The 19561-nt window shown below is 38.3% G+C and overlaps 1 protein-coding gene across 2 annotated transcripts; it reads right to left on the bottom strand.

Annotated features, from left to right (window-relative positions):
* Window positions 1–581: 581 nt before the first annotated feature.
* LOC106098993 (E3 ubiquitin-protein ligase TRIM39) lies at window positions 582–9858 on the bottom strand. Of its 2 annotated transcripts, none has more exons than XM_019354065.2 (14): window positions 9775–9858; window positions 6935–7163; window positions 6547–6740; window positions 6385–6469; window positions 6210–6292; window positions 6029–6116; window positions 5863–5951; window positions 5613–5729; window positions 4999–5094; window positions 4819–4922; window positions 4607–4715; window positions 4304–4448; window positions 4194–4220; window positions 582–2523 (listed from the first exon to the last, which is right to left on the bottom strand). In XM_019354065.2, exons 2-14 carry the CDS (start codon window positions 7143–7145, stop codon window positions 1976–1978), a joined length of 1896 nt encoding a protein of 631 aa, XP_019209610.1. In that variant the 5' UTR covers window positions 7146–7163; window positions 9775–9858; the 3' UTR covers window positions 582–1975. The 2 variants fall into 2 exon arrangements, with proteins under 2 accessions (XP_019209610.1, XP_019209611.1); XM_019354066.2 differs by having other exon boundaries at window positions 6385–6466.
* Window positions 9859–19561: the final 9703 nt, after the last annotated feature.

Here is a 19561-nt window from a genome sequence, read left to right as displayed (position 1 = left end):
GGACTTTGCGATTGCTGCGCCTAAACTTGAATAGACTGCTTCTTCAAATTAGGACCTCTCCAAAACTCAACATTTTTAAATCTCATTGAGAAACACATCTTTACTCCCTCGCTTTTAATGTGACTGAGTCTTGTTTTGTTCTTTTTGTGTGTATTTGTTTTATTTTTACTTTGTACAGCACTTTGTTCAACCTGTGTTATTTTTAAATGTGCTTATAAATAAACTGATTGATTGAAAGTGACGATCATGAGAGTATTCCAAAGTGGAGTGGATATTTTCTCTGATTTGTGTGTGGACATGAAATATTTACTTTAATTTTCCATTCATTATCCAGAACTCTCTTCTAGATAGCAGAAAACAACAATGGATGGAGAATGTGTTCATCAGGATGGAGGTAAAACTCACTAATGGCATCTAGTGGACAAATAAGATATGACAGTCTGGAAGTAATTTCTATATCATCATTATTATGAATGATAACAATTGATATTATATTTTCTATTTATATTTTTAAAATCTACCTATAGATTTACTTATCAAACTTATTTGTGGTAACATCATGACAAAAAATGCACAAAAAACACGTTCCTAAATGACAGTTTTATTCATTTCTGTCCATTTGATGTCATAAATATATTACACACATTATTAAATGGCATATAGTGACTCCTGAAGAGCACAATTTAAGAAGCCTGAGTAGCAAAAGTACAAAGTGAAATAGTTACAAAAAGGATCTGTAAAACAGAGCTACAAAGAGAAGTAAACATTTTGTTGATACAGTAAGTGATGGAGAATGAGCAAAACACAAGACACAAGCAGAACTCGTAATCCATCCTTTGGTATACAATTATAACAAACAGCATTTATAGTCAGAGCCGAAGGAAGGGAGTGCTGAAGTGTGTGTGTGTGTGTGTGTGTGTGTGTGTGTGTGTGTGTGTGTGTGTGTGCACAGAGGTGCAGTGCACACTCCTCTGTGCAAAGCAGACAAGAATCAGCAGCCAAAAAATGTCACGGGCACACAGAGAGTTCAAGTATTCCAGTCTTGCAACTCTTAGGACAGCAGTCAAGACATATAATTTAAGCCTATTCGCACAAAGTTAACTTAATATTTTAAAGTCCTGTGTGGCTTAGTGGGTAGAGCAGACCATCTGCTAATGGCAAGGTTGGTGGTTTGATCCATGGCTCCACTTAAACCGTGTGTCATAGATCCTGAGTCCTAAATTACCTCCTTATCCCCCAAGCCTTGAAGTATAAGAAAGCAATCTGCTGAGAGTGAGTAGAAAAGCAAATACATACACTTATATTATTTTCTTAAGGATTAATAAAGTATTCTGATTCTGATCTATACATACACCAGTCCATGCATAACAAAGTCAAGTTTCTTGTTGCATCCGAGGGATTAATGTCAAATTACTTCTTAAAGTTACTTTCATCTAGGTGCAAGATTTTAATGCTCCCCAAAATTGGCTAATAGCTGATTTTGAATAATGCACAACCTCCAGCTGCTGGTGATCAGTACGTGACATCATTTGATCATAATATGTCCTAATATTTTTTTCTTAAAGGAATAACAGGAATAGTGTCTAAAGTGTTTTAACACGTTGATATTTAGAATATATTTTGTCATTTCTGTCTTTTGCAGGTGTTTCAACACGCCCAGACATCCTAGTTCCCAGCCATGTTTTTTTTTCCTGTTAGTAATTTTCTGTAATTTCATTGTTCATATTGTTTCTGTAAAATGTATACATTTCCACTGCTGTATGTATGACCTATTTTTTAGTTTTCAAATGTTAAAATCTAGAAAAATAGTATATAAAAATTTTTAAAATTGATGCCTCAGTCAGAGGATCTTCATTAAGGCATGTTATAGTAAAAAATGTTGAAATTTGACCGATGAAATACCCAATGAGCAGGTAAGCAAACTGTTACTGCACACCCAATCATACATATTGCCAACCACATTCAGTGCATGTGATTACTGCTGCTTTTGCACAGCAGAGATAATCAAAGGATTGCTGTTTTTCTCATTTTGTTTCAGATGTGGACTGAAGTACGGGAGGATCTCACCACCAAACAAACACTCAGTAAATGAGTAGATGTGAGACTGAGACGTCACATCGTAAAAGGACACAAGACCTTCCTCGTAATCTACAAACACCCCGACTTTTTGTGGTTTCCTTTTAAGCGAAAGGCTCACAGGTGGTGTCATTAGGGCTGCATATTTCTGGTCTTCATAATGTACAGTAGCCCAGTAACCATTGTCAGGATTGATTGAGAGTTTCCCCTTGCGGTTTGCATCACATCTCGCCACACCCAGATCCCACCCGGTCTTTTTGCTGACCTCCACCTCCCAGTATGCCCTGCCAGAGGACAGCCTGTTGAGCCCCAGGATACTTCCAAACATATTAAACCTCTGTGGAGAATCAGGATCTCTCGACATCTTTCCACCATCTCTCACTTTTTTCCCATTATCAGAAATTTCAAGGCTTTGGTGTGCGGTAGTCGGGTCCAGCTTCACGTCCACTGCAGTCAAAAGAATACAAGTGATTTAAGAAACAGAACCGTGTGGTGGGTAGAAGTGTAGAAGCATCACAAGAGTAATGGATACACTACAATAGAAGTCTCCCCTTACTTTATTTACTTTTCATATTAAATATTTCAGCCAAAGCTTTGGATTAAACCCAAACATGGTGGTAAGTATTGCTATGGAAACAATATTAACAACAGGTTTGTCCTCAGTAAGAAATAATATTTGTATATGAAATCTTAAGGAGATGAGATATGAGCATGCAGGATACATTAACCGTTCCCTGAACGACAAGAAGCTAGGCTAACAAAAGCATCAGGGCATTGTGTTCTCCATGCTGACCCCTTGAGGTCCATAACAAGTAAACACTCCTTACATACGTTAGCGATCTCACTATTTCATTTTTTCTTATTGTGAACTAAACAATATATTAACATTTTTAGCTAATAACTGTGCTAATTTGATAATTTTCAAATATTTAATTTGCATAACTCCTGAAATCTTACAGCACTGAATCACAGTGTATTAATCTTGTTGAGTTTGCTGCTCTCCCAGAGGTGTCAAATATCATTCACGTGACAACATTTGAGAATAATAAAATGTGCCCAAGCTAAACGTGTTCATATTCTTAAAAATAATTACTCATGTTTTTCCATAGACCCTTTTTTCGGGAAGAAAATTATTGCAGTTAAGTGAGCAGTTTTAGAAATATACAAGTTACAATGTTTTCTAAAACTGGCCAGACAATTCCTCTAAGCTGAACACAGTACAGGTGGGGGGGAGGGGGGTGTATCTGCTTGTGTTTAAAAAGGAAGAAAATAGAACTTTGCCTACGTTCACACTGCAGGTCTTAATGCTCAATTCCGATTTTTTGATCAAATCCGATTTTTTTGTCTGGTTGTTCACACTACAAATACAATGTGACATTGACTCGCTCCGTCTCCAGTTTCCAACCCCACGCTTTCCCGTTTGTCTTCTCCGGCGCTGATAATTGGCGTCTGTCTTGTTTCAGTGACGTAAAAGACGGATTTAATGCGACATGACCGTTCAAACAGCAGTCGCTTTCTAAAACATCAGATATGTATCGGATTCAGTACCACATACGAAAGTGATGGAAAGATCGGATTTGAAATTTTCGAATTTGTGCTGTTCACACTGTCATACCATGATTGGATGGGTCGCATAGGGTCAAAAAAGTCGGATTTGATGCGCTTTCGCCTGCAGTGTGAACGTAGCCTTTGTCTCACTGCCCGATGACCAAGCATCAACATCACCTAGCTAATGAGTGAAAATAATTGTTACAGACGATGTTAAACTTATCTCTGCCATTTGTTTTTCAAATCACTTTTAAAGAGTACATTAGAAAATTATATTTTATTTGGAAAACTACATATTAATTTTGATTGCATCTAACTAAACCTTAGCAAGACTAGTTCAATTCTGGAAAACAATAACAGCTAATAAATAACTGGAGGCTTTTATTTTGAAATTTGAGAGAATCCTGCTAATTTTCTATAAAGCTTGGGTTTTTATTTTGAAAATTTCACAACTTTTAAAGCCTATTAATTTTACATTACAAAATCTACTGCTGCTCATCAGTATGTATCTGTATTAAACATCAACATTTTTTTCCATTTAAATAAGGTTTTTATTTTGAAATACACACCTGCAAATTTAGTAATCCTCCTGAGTTCTGTGGAAACAAACATTTTGGTAAGTGGCAATAAATCAGAAAATACAGATTTTAATATAAGTATAACAAAATGATGGACTCACCGATGGATGAGAGTTTTTCCAGTTCCTCGTGAATTTGCTTCATCATGGCTGAAGTCGTAGTTCTCAGTGTGCCAAAGGACAGTGAAGTGTCAACTTGTACATTTTTCCAGTCAGTAGATTCATCCAGGCCTGTTAGTGGGGAAACCTGTGTGTGCACATGGTAAACATCAGCGTGTGACAAGATTAAATTTAATGAGTTTAATGAAACAGAATTGGCAGAAATCTAATGTTTCCTCTTTTGAGCACTTTTTTGCTGAGATGTTAAAAAGACCAGAAGATGGACTTCAGGTCCTCAAAGCTCACCTCCAAGTCTGGGTTTTTGGGTGCTTCAGCAATGGCCTTTTTGAGCACATCAATTTCTCTTTGCAGCTTCTGAATGATATCCTGAGCATCTCCTTTCACTTTCTGTCTCCTAAACAGTATATAGGAGAGTAAAATGTACAGCTCTATAACAGCACTAAAGTGCCCTTTGGCGATGTTCAGCTGATCTCCACTGATAAACTAACAGTACCAACCTCTCCTCCAGAGGCTTAAGGGCTTTCTTTCGAGCATCCTCCACAACTCTGATCACCTCTGAGAAGAAATTATTGACTTCCAACCATTCAGCATCCAGAGTACCCTGAAAGAGAGTGGATGTGTTAAAGTAGCATCAAAGCAAGAAACCAAACAAATGAAAAATAAATAAACGTCCTTACCTTGCAGTCTATTTCCAATGATCTGACTTCAGCCATCTTGAGCTCTCTGATGTGAATTTTCTGCTGCAAGTCAGATTTCATCTTTTCCTGTTTCGCCTTGAAAGAGGACAAATGGCTCAGAGTCAAAAGTCTCATGCTAGAAGGACATATCCTGGCCAAAAATGACTCCAAGGTTCCTCACAGTGTTACTGGAGGCCAAAGTAATGCCATCCAGAGTAAGAATCTGGTTAGATATCATTTTTCTAAGATTTTCAGGGCCAAATACAATAAACTCAGTTTTATGTGAATTTAGAAGCAGAAATTTAGAGACTATCCAGGTCTTTATGTCTTTAAGACATTTCAGCAGTTTAACTAAATGTGGATAGCTAGAGCTGTGGTGGCTTTGACTGAAAGGTGTGCAAACACATGCAGCAGTAGCCTCTAACACTCTGTGAGGCTTTACTTCCGCTACTTTAAGTGTTTGAACTTAATCTCCAAGCATTGTTTGTGCTGTCGGCACCTTTTGGAGCATTTTTAGTATTTCTTCAGTTTTAGTGAGTGAAAATTCTACTAATTATTAAACTGTTACTCAGAACCACTTAAAACTATTTTAACAACTATTAAAACTGCATTACCTTTTGTAGTTTTTTAGTCTTCTTCTCTTTCAGTCTGTCTATCTCCTTTTCTTTTTCTTCAGGGCAGATTGCTGCATGCTGGGCTGCTTTCCCAGGAAGCTCCAAGAGTTGTACCACCTAAAATATGAAAGCAGTAAGTAATGAAATTAATCTTTATACAGATTAACTCTTAGCAAAATTGTTTCACATTTATACTAAAAACCATATTTTACATGCATCTGAATGACTATACTTAAGAAATCTGCAGTACCTGCTGTTCACCAGTAGAGAAGTCCAGAGCTCGACGGGCTTTGTCTGAGCTCACGGTGCTTTGATGAGAGCGCTGAGGAGTCTCAAAGACTGCAGAGGAACAAGAGAGTTAGTGCCAAGCAAAGCTGGCTTGAACTGTCATCAACTGTGAAGATTGTAATGCGTACATGATGTGTCTGTCTCCATCTTTGTGGTTGCGTTGTCTGTATGATCACTGTGGTTGCTGAAGGTCTGTGACATGGCCATGAACACAGACTGTAAGAGAAAAGTAGAAGTGGAGATTCAGTGGGTGTCACTTGACATGTTATCCTAACACTTCTTTGATGTGTTTGAAAAAAAAATGTGTACCTGGGCACCAGAGGCAAAATCAAGCCCCTGATATGCGCCCATGTTTGAACCTGTTGGCACAGACTGTTGCTGAGTTTCAACCACTGAAACAAAAGAGGATTAAATTAGGTTAAATTAAGCCACCTTGCTTTTTTGGAGTGTTGTCATTATGAAATAACTAAATTACAATGCATACATGATTTAATTATCTCTACTGTGGAGGCTTGTCTGGCTGGAGAATCGATTTGGGGGATGAAGCTTGATGGCAGAAGTCTATTCTGCTGGAGACAACAGATGTGATTATACAGTTCAATACTCATCTAGTGTAATTTCTAATATTTCGGTGAAAAAGCCATACCTCCTCCTTGACTGAAGAACTGAAAGTTGGTCTGCTGTAGTTTTGATGAGATTCTTCCTGATGATTTCTCCAGAGTTGAACTTTGTTCTCCTCCAGTTGATTTTGTGTAGATTTCATCCCTCCCTGGAGATCTCCGAGGTCCTGATCAGCTGTGATTCTGGGCCAGCTGTAGTAGCTTGCGTTTGAAGAAGAATCTGTTGTGTTTGTGTGACACATTAAGGAATGATTATTTTAACTCTTCCTGCATATTCTTTGTTTATTTTTAGCAAAGTATTCCTTAACAATGTGAGAATACACTGTAACAAACTTTTAAAGTGACAAATTTATCCCCAGCCTCTGCAGCTGCACAAAGTGTAACTAGGGGCAACAGTACAATCAGCGCACTCACCAGACTTCACAGAATTCTTGAAAATATCCATAAATGGGTCTGTTAATTTGATCTGAGGACTCAGGATGGTCACTGTAGGAAGGTAACTGAATTGTGCATGTTCAGGCATCCTCATTCCCTTTGGTGTACATCCCATCTTTCCCTGGTGAACTCTGAGGCCCTGGTAACTTGTGTTTTTGGACCAGCCACAGTGGCAAACCTGAAGACTCATTTTGGATGAGGTGAGTATCTGAAGTAGACAGAAAAGGGTGTAAACAACAGGGAAGCCAGTAAGAGTTCAATTATTAAAAAGAGATGCACTGTTTAGAAAATGTGGTTTTAGATTTTAGCAGGAATAATATGAGTAATGTGTGAATTATCAGTGAGGGTAGTTTATCACTAGTTTGCTTTAATAATTGATTTTAATGCTATTCTTTCCAAACAATTTGGTTATTATTGTTTGTTTTCTGTTAATGAGATTAAAAAATATTTCTTCTTCTCTCGTGATCCCAGAGTTTTGGGTTTTGGGGTGTTTTGTATGTTTTTTTTAATTCATTTATCTGTATTACAGTTCTGTATTGTTGACATTCTGGCTTTTTTTATGGTTCACATATTAGTCCTGGTCTCAGTGTTTGTTACCTCATGTTTAATTTTGATAGTCCACGTATCGTGTTTTTTATTCAGTTTTGCTTCCCACTTCCCAGCCCGTTAGTCTGATTCCATTCAGCTGTGTTCCCTGGTGTTTTGCATCTCCCTGATTTCCTAGTATGTAAATAATGTCTGAGTCCCCCTTTGTTCTTTGTCATTTTCTCCCTCAAGGTGTGTTTCCTGTGTGGTTCCAGCTTGTCTTGTTAAAGGCTTGTTGTGTGTTCATAGTTTCTGCTATGGTGTATACTCTACATCGGCACTGTGTGGAACTTTCAGAAGAGTTTTTTTTACTGTACAATATTAAAAGTTGTGCTTTTCAGGTTAAAAGTAACCTTTCAAGGCATTACTGCTATGATGTCCTGATGTCCTTATATCAGAAAGAAATGATGACCATATTGATTTTGCCCCTCAGTTACCCACCATTTCTCTATTCCACTTTACAAGACAGACATATAAAATACTAAGACGAATATATTACCCCTTATATAAAAATACTTTAAAAAAAAAAAAGTGAAACTGTCAAAAATTACACCTCAGACTCCCTTGTGTTGTACAGTGATTAGGCGCCCTCTAGTGGTACTGACTATACAGCAAAAAAGGAACACAGACTTTACAGTTTTGTGTCTTAGTGTGGAGAGTTCATGTCAGTAAAGATATACATTAAAAATGTCACCATTCCACTGAGATTTTAAAAAACATTATCAAGCTACAACATGTATGTACTTATACATAATATTGAATAATTTAATTCAATTCAATTTTATTTATATATCACAACAACAGTAGCATCAAGACGCTTTATATTGTAAGGTAGACCCTACAATAATACATACAGAAATCAATCATATGACCCCCTATGAGCAAGCACTTTGGCGACAGTGGGAAGGAAAAACGCCCTTTTAACAGGAAGAAACCTCCCCCAGAGCCAGGCTCGAGGAGGGCGGCCATCTGCCTAAATAAAGCATAAATGTGGTGAAATATCGATCCTATACATAACACATAAATGTAATTAGTGTTTTATTATTTTTAATAAACATTAAACATTCATTTTAAACCTCATCTCCCTTTCAAACTTTGACCACACATATAACATATAATTACAGGCAAACACTCACGCCCTGACATCTACTCTGGACTAGAAGGAGTTAAAATGACTCTCAAAGAGTAGTATTTGCATTTCAGGTTGGATTTGTTTATTCCTGTCATGGAAAGAAAGGCGGCCTAGTGGAAAAAAAGCTTAGCAGACACCCTGCAACCTGCGGTTTAAATTTTATAACCATGACAGCTTCCTTATCTTGAAACGATCTGGGTGTAATTAACTGAAGTTGTGTTAAGTTTGTGTGCATGTGCACGGCTTATATGGGTTTTTTTTTTTCTTCTTCTGGGATTTCGCGCAACCCAGGAAAAAATAATTAATGCCTGGGCTTGGAGTGACAATATTATAAATGAAATGTGCTTTATTTGGAAGCAACCCGCCCCCCTTTCGACAGGTTGTGTGTGAGACTTCAGCACAGCAGCAGCTGCAAGCAGGCGCACCGAGGTCCCTCGCGCTGAGTTTTCGCGTATATGTGTGTGATAGAATTTAGAAAACACATCGGTGCAAATTATAAGTCTGGTGTTTTTGTGTCCGTTGGTTTGTTTTTGTTTTGTGAGCTGGTGATTAGATACCGCTACACCGAGCCAGAGAATAGCTCGCCGCCCCGCCCCGCCCCGCCCCGCCCCTCTCCTCCCTGTGCAGCAAGCAGCAGGCGCACCTCGCAAACGGAGGGCGCCCTTACTCGCCGCAAATGGGCAATAGAAAACCGACTGGTACCCATGCAAGGCCAAAAACATTGGTGCCAGCAACTTTTTTTGCCGATGCCCATGATCCCGCCCCCACCATGTCGCCCATATCAAAACCCCCAACTGTTTGTGTCTATATAACGTTGTGTGCTGCACTCTGCAAACTACGAGTTAACTAACAGCTTTTTAGATTTTATTTCACACGCAAGATGACGTCCCAGCATCTGCACAAAATAAAATACATATAAAACATATATATAATACTTATAATATTATACAAAGGCGTAATGATTTAATATTATCTGATTCTTCTACAAACAAGTCTTTCATTCATGCAGGCACGAGAGTGAGTGGGTCAGTGAGACTCATGTTATTTTATCATGAAGCATTTCAAAAAGTTCAAAGTAACACCAAAGTGCAGAGCAGCCTACCTGCGCGCCTCCGTATCTCGATGCTCCTCTGTGCGATCTGCTGCTTTCTCTACAATCTGCTCCCCTCTAATAAAGATTCAGCAGTTTCAGTTTCCATTCGGCAAAATCAATCCCGAAACCAACCATTTATATGCAAGTGTAAAGAGTTGCGACATATCACTGCGAAATACTTGGTTACTGGAAACGTCATGGAAAAGAAACAAACAAATACACGTCATGAGAAAAAAAAGGAACAACGTTCATTCATTCTTTAAGAAAAACGAGAGAAAGAAAAAACAAAAACAAACAGTTGACATCCTCCCGTTACTGTACATCGCTGGTCTGGATCTTATGATATAGATATTCTGAACATGTTTAACTGACATTTTTATTCTAAGATTATTTAACGTGGTTTACATTACAACAGTAGCACATTATTAAAAGAAGCTTTCGGTAGTACGAGTTTCATGACAGACAGTCAAAGTAAAGTCACCTTTAATTTGCTGAGTTTTTCCCCACTAAATGTTGCTTTTTTTCGCAATAAGTAAGTGGATCAATATTATAATAAAAAAAAAATAAATCATAGTTTAAAACTGATGGGAGGCCTGATGCGATCTTACATGACATCAGTTAAAATGATTATGTATTTAAATTTTTTGATATTTTTAATCAGTAAATCAGATGCTAAAATCTATTTTTGATACTTAGAGTGTAAAAGTGGAGGTGTTTATCACACAGGTGGGGTTTTGTGTGCAAAGGACACTCCTCATTTAGCACGCAGGTCTTTTTTAAAAATGTTTTTTATGCTGAACACAAAAAGTGTCAAATCCTCCTCACTGGACGATAAAGAAGAGAGAGACAGAGAGAGATGAGTTTATCTATTTTCCTTTTCCAGCATGAAACAAAAGCAACATCTATCTTATACATGACAGCAGACTGGGACTGAATGATTTTCCATGGGTAGAACCCCCGCACGTGCTACCAAACATGGCACTTAAAGAAAAAATATAATAATAACAACTGCACATATATACAACCAGTTCACAAAAACTACCACACCCACACATAGTTACTGATGGTAAGCAGTGGCACCATCTGCTTCAACATGCAATCATTTTCAGGGTTTTGTGAGAGGTTCTCCTCACGGCTTGGGTGGCTTTTATTACACCCAGATGCTCATGCTGCTAACCTCCACCTCCCAGTAAGCTTTCCCAAGGATTTCCCAGATTTCCAGAAAGATTTCCCCATGCCTCTTGTTTTTGTAAAGAAAATGATCAGGCTTTTTCTTCATCTCCTGACACCAGCTGCACTGGATCTTCATCCTTTTTCACTCAGTGAACTCTTTCCTTCTGTTGGTCATTGCTCTGCACCGGAAAACCAAAGTTTTTATTTTTTCCCAGTGCAGGTTTAGAGTGTTTCATTTTGTGATAGATGTTGATCCATTTTTCAAATAATCTCTAAGGATCTGATTTTTTAAGAAAGACACAAATATCTCTGCTTATTATTCGGCTAAAAGCTTAAAATAGACATAGCATTTTATAATAAGTCAACAGCATTCCCACAAGGCACCCCTGCAAATTTCTAGTACAACACTTAAAATAATATAACACTGTATGCAAATAATAAATAATTAACAATTAACAATTAACATTATATATAATAATTAACAACACTTCTTGTAATGGTGTTAAAATTAGCCCAACTTTTATTTTCAAATCCAAAATGTACATCAGCCAATATACTAGACATTGTTCTGCTGAACAACAAACAATTATATTGCCATCATTGCTATGATCGTACAATGAAACAAAGTCTCAGATTTAATTTCTGTAAAACTAAGTTTAGGCTTTCCACAACTTTGTTTTGCTAGTTACATTACTTATATTTTCAAAATAAAATGTATTTATTGTTCAGCCACAAGTGCAGTCTCTAGATTAAACATCACATTTGTTTTGCATTCAAACACAGAAGCTTGGTATGTTGTAATATTTTAAGGATGACTTGTTTCCAGTCCAGGCATTACTGCCTGAATGACTGTCATGGATTTAGGTGATCCAAATGTAGGTGGAACACAGATGGGACAAATCTGACATGATGAGACAAAGGAGGAAGGAAACTAAATACACTGCACACAGGACAGGGACTATCAAAATAAAACAGGACACATGAGACATAGACCGAAACGTGGACTTGACACTGTGACCCAGAGAGAACAGACATGAGAACACAACTAACTTGAACACATGGAACACAGAGGAGGCACAGTAACAAAACCTAAAGACTAGAAACTAACAAATATAACAGGGGATGACAACACCAAGAATAACGCTAAAACAAAAATTATTTAAAACCAGAAACACATAAACACTGGGTCCCCAGACTCAGAACAATGAAAATTTTGATCAGTGTTAGCTACAATAGGATTATCACTTGACCCTGCATACACTTCAAAAATTTTATAGAGCCAATTTTAAAGCCAATGCTTCCTTCTCCACTATCGAGTAGTTTGGACCGCAGAAGCCACCACAGCCCTACAGGACTGTTTTGACAACATGGTTTGGGGTATATTTGCAGAAGGAACAGAATTGGAGGGCCACACATCTTTCATACTCTCATACATAATGAGAGTGTAACAACAACAAAGACTGTTAAAGTGTTCCCGAACCAGAAGCCATGGCTCAACAGGGAGGTGCGAGCTCAACTAAGAGCACATGACAATGCCTGCAAATCAGGAGCCCAAAAAGCTTACATAGAGGCACGCCAACCTTTGCTAAAAGGCATTAAAAAAGCCAAGCTCAAATACAAACAGCGCATTGAAGAACATTTCAACACAACTCCAGAAACATGGGATCAAGACACTCACTGGCTACAAAGACAATAGCATACAAACAAACTCTCTAGGCATCACCTTACCTGACACCCTAAACCAGTTCTTCGTCTGCTTTGACCAACAAAACACCTAAACTGCTTTTTCAGAGGGGGGCAAGGCCCCCATCCAGCTTGAGCAGCATCAGGTCACAACCACACTGCGCAAAGTCAACGCGAGGCAGGAGCTGGTCCTGACAGTGTAGCAGGAAGTGTGCTTAAGGGATGTGCAGACCAACTAGCAGAGGTTTTCATCACCATCTTCAACCTCTCACTGCTACACTCTATTATACCATCCTGCTGAAACTTATCATGTCACACATTAAAGCTGTCATTCCTGCGGACCTCAATCCATACCAGTTTGGATACAAGGCAAGCAGGTCGACAGAGGATGCCATAATAACAGCTTTTCACACAACCCTCACATATCTGGACAATATTAACACTTATGTGAGAATGCTGTTTCTAGACTTCAGCTCCGCTTTCGATACAGTTAAACCCCACAAACTGGTTAAAAAACTAAGCAACCTAGGACTCAGCAGCTTACTGTGCAGCTGGATATTGGACTTCCTGAGCGGTAGACCCCAGAATGTCAGGATGAGAGAGCACACCTCCTCCACCCTCATTCTGAATGTAGCCGTTCCACAGGGGTGTGTCCTTGGTCCCCTCTTATACTCACATTTTACCCAGTTCACACCAGTACCACCATTATAAAATTTGGTGACGACACCACCATCACCACCGACTGATGGAGTACAACAATGATTCAGCTTACATGGTACAGCATCTGAAGCAATGGTGTGACAACAACAACCTGCATCTGAGCACAGCCAGTAACCTTTTAACAACTCAAATTTACTGACAAATTTTGCTGAGCCTGTCCCGACCACACAGTCATTGACACGTCACAATGGAAAAGAAAGGTCTGATCTGGTTTTCGTACAAGCAAGCATGGGGAGGATCAATTTGAACATGAAGGTACGGCAAGATTATCAGCATGTACTTCACGTCAGACTTCAGCTGATCCTGTTTTTCCAGTGAAGTGTGATAGAAACGCTGCCGAACAGGTTCAGCATCTCCCACATCAGTGCCATACCAAATTACTTGGGTAACCAAGGGAGTGTCAGAAAACAATTAGTGAAAAGAAAAGTGTTAGCTTCTTCCATTCTTCCTTGTTAGACTCTGCTAAGTGTCCCAACAAAGCATCCAAATTACTTAGCAACTTTTTTTTTCAGACATTCCTGTAAAATGGAACCATCAGACAAACACTCCTCCCCAGTTCCAACCCTTCCACTAACCAACCCCTCTGAAAGAGCTGCCACAACAATTGGTTTCACATCCTCTGCACCACATACAGGAAGATGATAGGGCTTTAACAGGTTTACATCAAAAAGTTGTGATGTCCTTCTGCAGTCTGGAGTAGCAACCAGATAATTTTTATCTGACACCTGCTGCAGTACAGAATATAGACAATTTAATAACAGGAAGCAGTACCAACACCTTGTCCCCTGAACTAAACTTTCAGCTCTACAGTCAAACTGTTTTTTCATCTGTGTTCTTTAATCCTTTCAGGTGAACTTTTGCCTGTTTTCCTGCTTCATAAAACCTTCTTCTAAAGCCATTAACATAGTCTGCCAGATTTACAGGAGGTGGGAGTGTCTTCCAATCAACCTGTAAAACTGCTAGTGGACCCTGAACAGTGTGACCAAAAACCAATTCATTTGGGCTGAACCCAGTACTAGCTTGGGTGACTTCTCTTGCTGCTAGCATGAGCCACGGCAGTCTCTCCTCCCAGTCTGGAACCAGTTCTGTATAATAAGCACGTAACAAGAACATCAGGGTTTGATGGAATCTTTCAATAGCGCCCTGCCTTTGTGGATGGTAAGGAGTGGACTGGGCATGTTTTACCCCGGACTAGCCCCCATTTGTTACCAACTTGGCTCAACACTGGCAACAAAAAGAGTCCACAGACACAGCTTAGCTTGCTCAGTTAGTTTATTTTACAAAGAATTCAATAACAATGGCCTAAGTAATGATACCAATTTCTGGAGATATTACCTGCATGAAAAAACTGTAAACATCTGCAGAACACACTGTAAGAAGACGCTTGTAACACGACAACATGAGTGAAACCCAGAGAGATTGCAGGATCTGGCCTTTATGCTCCAGCCACTCCCACCACTCAGGCACTGTTATATCAGTAAAGATCTAAACAAAGGTGCTACCAGGAATTTTACTACCAGTGCTAAAATACCATCACTTATCAAAAGCCTTCCAGTTGTTTATAGAAACTTTTGATCACTATAATAGATCTGTTTATTATGTCAAAGGCAATGTTAATCTCATTTTTGCAATACTTTTTTAGCAAGTCTGGTAAACATAAAATATATCATATATTATCTTATTCTCACTCTTTTGGTGAGGTCCCTGTTTTTGATTTTTTGTTTTGTGAGGTTATTTGCGTGCCTTGGAGCTCAGTTTTGTTTTGTTGTTTTATCCATGGCTCACTCTGAGTTTAAAGGGGACGTGAAATGCTACACATATAAAGTCTTTACATCATTGAGCCCTGCTCTCAAAAACTGACATAGATGTAACTCTGGCTGTGAAGCTGGATTTAAAAAATAAGTGCATGAAGTTAAAGTTTTAAAAACATGTTTAGCTACATCTTCTGTCAGTACGAACATCATGTGGTTGATTTGTTGGTTGTGACTAATAGACTTACAATGGTTTATGTCAGCTAACTAGTGACAAAATGGATAACTCAGAGGAAAATAAGAATGCTAAAACTAAAAATCAGATTTAGGGGGTCACTTTTGTGCTACCACTGCCTGCAACAATGAGTTTTATGTTAAGAAACCAAGGATATTAGCAGAGGTCAATTTGTAAGTTATCCAGATGCCCTATAGTGCCCACAAAGCTGTGTTAAAGGCCACTTTGTGTGCAGAGTTGGTGGACAGAGGCATACTTTATTTACAAAGAAGCTGCCAGACAGCCAGAAGTAATGGCAGAGGCTTAACCAAAGTGGAGCAGGTTTCTGGAGTGCTCAGTGCTGGTGTGGAGTCTGATGCAGTTGTAGACTCTCAAACAGATATGAGGATCTTCATTTAAACGTCCATATAAAAGAGGTGGAGGCCCACACTAAACAGCTGGAAGTGCAAGCTATGCATCTCTGTGTTTTTCTTTTGTAGTGAATAATAACAAACGGTGTGCTCAACTAACACCCTTTCTCTCTGTAGTTACTGAGGAGAACCTGCTACACAATAATAGACAGGACTCGGTGAAGGGGAACTGTTTGATGAGTATCACAGGTCAGAATGAAGCTTATAATGGTTCAAGGAGCCTTATTCTAGGATCATCTGTTCAAGCAAGATATCTAAAAAAAAAAAAAAACTTTGAAAAAAAATAAGGTAAGTGTTTGTCACAGAAACAAATAAAAGTGCAGTAAAGTCAGAAGTCAATCTTGTAAAGATAAACTGTGGTTATTGGGACACATTTTAACTCAAAGGACACGAAAGCAGCATCACCCTGTTGTTACTGCCACGTTCACCTAAATGAGAAATAAATAATAATAGCAATTATTATTATTATTATTATTATCAATAATAATAATAATAATAATAAAAATACATTACATGTTCTATATTTATTTTTAAAATCTACAGCCACAGACTTTTTTGTGGTAACATCATGACAAAAAATGCAAAAAGAATGTTCCTAAATGACAATTTTATTCATTTCTGTACATCTGATGTCATAAAATATATTACACACATCTATTAAATCGCATATAGTGACTCCTGAGGACCACAATATAAGAAGCCTGAGTAGCAAAACTACAAAATGAAACGGTTGAACAGATGGAAATAGTTACAAAAAGGATCTGTAAAACAGAGCTACAAAGAGTAAGTAAGTAAGCAGTTTGGCTGATTGTCCATCAGTTACTGTATCAACAAACACAACAAGAAGAATTCATAATCCATCCTTTGGTATACAGTTAAAACAAACAGCATTTATAGTCAGAGCCGTGGGAATGGAGTGCTGAAGTGTCTGTGTGTGTGCATGTTTAGACACCTTTGTGAGGACAGAAAATTGGCATGATGCTGTACTTGTGGGGACCAACAGCCCACTCAAGGGGTCAAAATGCCAGTCCCCATGACCTGAAGGCATTTTTTTAGGCTCAAAATGTGTCAGGGTTAAAATTAGGTTGTGGTTAGGTTTAGGCTGAGGGTTAGGATTAGGTATTAATTTTTGATGGTTATAAATAATTTTTGATTTTTTTTATATGAAAATGAGTATGTGTGTGCGTGTATGGCGGTGGAAGGGATCACAGCTGTACACAGCTGAGTCCAAATGTCACAGGCACACAGAGATTTCAAGTACTCAAGTCTTGCAACTCTTAAGAAAGCAGTCAAGACATATGATGTAAGCCTATTTGCACAAAGTTAACTTAACATTTTAAAGGCCCCTGTGGCTTAGTTGGTAAGCCAGGCCATCTGCTATTGGCAAGGTTGGTGGTTTGATCCCTGGCTCCCCTGTGTGTCAAAGATCCTGAGTCCTGAATTACCCCCAATACTCCAAGGCTTGTAGTGAGTGATTCAGATTCATACATACACCAGTCCACGTACAACAAAGTCAAGTGCCCTGTTGCATTCAAGGGATTCATATCAAAATTACTTCTTATTGTTACCTTTATCTAGGCGCATGATTTTAATGCTGCAAACGTGACATAGCACTCAGAGGTTTAGGCTACAAATGTCCTAATAAGGGGCAGTGAAAAATTGTTCAAAGTGTTTAAAATGTCTGTGAAGACATTTATCTGGGACACGTGAGTGAGTGAAGGAGACCAACAGTGGGATAATTCCAAGAGCTTTCAGAGGAAGTTCCTCAGTCAACTGGTTGTCTGCAATTTGTTTTATAAGTGATTAGAAGATAAATAAAACAAAACTTTAAAAAATAGTGTTTTCATGCTACTGTGATAGGAATTGCCTAATAGCTGATTTTGAAAAATGCACCGCCTCCAGTTACTGGTGATCAGTACGTAACATCATTTGATCACAATATGTCCTAATGCTTTTTTCTTAAACAAACAGGAATAGTGCCTAAAGTGTTTTAACAGCTTTATCTTTAGAAGAGTTTTTGTCATTTCTGTCTTTTGCAAAAGGTGTTTCAACACGCATGTTAATAATTTTCTGTTATTTCATTGTTCATATTGTTTCTGTAAAATTTATACATTTGCACTGCTGTATGTATGACTTAGTTTTTACTTTTCAAATGAAAATAAAAGTTGGAAAATATAGTACATAAAAACCTGAGTCAGGAGATCTTCATTAATGCATGTTATAATGAATAATGTTGAAAATTGGGCAAGCAAATGCCCGGTAGAGAGGTAAGAAAACTCTGTTTAAACACAGAAAAAAACATTTAACTGTTACTGCACACCTGAACTGATATATTGCTTACCAGTAATGCAGTCACCGCACCAGATCCAGTGCATGTGATTACTGCTGCTTTTGCACAGCAGAGATAATCAAAGGATTGCTGTTTTTCTCATTTTGTTTCAGATGTGGACTGAAGTACGGGAGGATCTCACCACCGAACGAACACTCAGTAAATGAGTAGATGTGAGACTGAGACGTCACATCGTAAAAGGACACAAGACCTTCCTCGTAATCTACAAACACCCCGACTTTCCGAGGTTTCCTTTTAACCGAAAGGCTCACAGGTGGTGTCGTTAGGGCTGCATATTTCTGGTCTTCATAATGTACAACAACCCAGTAACCGTTGTCAGGATTGAGTGAGAGTTTCCCCTTGCGGTTTGCATCACGTCTCGCCACACCCAGATCCCACCCAGGCTTGTTCCTGACCTCCACCTCCCAGTATGCCCTGCCAGAGGACAGCCTGTTGAGCCCCAGGACACTTCCAAACACATCAAACCTCAGCAGAGAATCAGGATCTGTCGACATATTTCCACTATCTTTCACTTTTTTCCCATTATCAGAAATTTCAAGTCTTTGGTGTGCGGTGGTGGGATCCAGCTTCACGTCCACTGCAGTCAAAAGAATACAAGTGATTAAAAAGATGATTTTAGAGTTACACCACAACTAGAAAGAGATCATCAATAGAAAAAATATAACTCATGTATACAGTTTCACCACCTCACCAGCTACTTGTATTAACTGGATAAAAAGGTAACAAGTGAGAAAATATTAAAATTGGTAATCTTAAAATGATCTTTGCCGTTGTTTTCTAATGACCTTTGAATACATAAGAAAATTAGATTTTAGTTTAGTAAACTACATATGAATTTTCATATCTAACAAAAACTTAGCGAGAAGAGTCCAATTCTGGACAATAAAAACAGTTTTATTACATCTAATACATCACTAGTGGTTTTTATATTAAATGTCGGAGTTTAAAGAATCTTAATTCCTATACTGTAAGTATCATGGGGATTTTATTTTGAAATCAGTTATAACTTAGGTCAAACATGATAATTTCCCAAAGGATTTTTTCCAATAAGAAACTGAGGATCTATACTTTCAACATTTGAGCCGCACTTGTTTCCTTCTGTTAGTCAGTGTCAACATCTGGGACTTGTCTGTTGTCCATCAGTGTGTGTCTTGTATGTATTTACAATGAAAATGTGGAACAATCACCATTTCTTTCTATTTAAATACTGATTTTATTTTGACATACACACCTGCAAATGTAGGAATCCTCTTGAATTCTGTGGAAGAAAAAATCTGAGTAAGATGCTGTATATCAAGTATAGATTTTAACACAAGTCATGACGAATCAAAAGACTCACCGATGGGTGAGAGTTTATCCAGTTCCTTGTGAATTTGCTTCATCATGGTTGAAGTCGTAGCTCTCAGTGTGCCGAAGGACAGTGAAGTGTCAACATGGACATTTTTCCAGTTAGAGTCATTTAGGCCTGTTAGAA

This window comes from Oreochromis niloticus, linkage group LG3 (genome assembly GCF_001858045.2).
Source record: "Oreochromis niloticus isolate F11D_XX linkage group LG3, O_niloticus_UMD_NMBU, whole genome shotgun sequence".
Taxonomy (NCBI): Eukaryota; Metazoa; Chordata; class Actinopteri; order Cichliformes; family Cichlidae; genus Oreochromis; species Oreochromis niloticus.
This window is presented reverse-complemented; position numbering and strand designations above follow the sequence as displayed.

Excerpts from the sequence above, each read along its gene's own strand:
- LOC106098993 (XM_019354065.2), bottom strand. The coding sequence starts at position 7,145 with ATGAGTCTTCAGGTTTGCCACTGTGGCTGGTCCAAAAACACAAGTTAC. Across the intron at positions 5,952-6,028 it reads GATGGAGACAGACACATCAT|TCTTTGAGACTCCTCAGCGC; the intron begins GTACGCATTACA and ends GTTCCTCTGCAG. Across the intron at positions 4,221-4,303 it reads GGAAAAACTCTCATCCATCG|AACTCAGGAGGATTACTAAA; the intron begins GTGAGTCCATCA and ends TTGTTTCCACAG.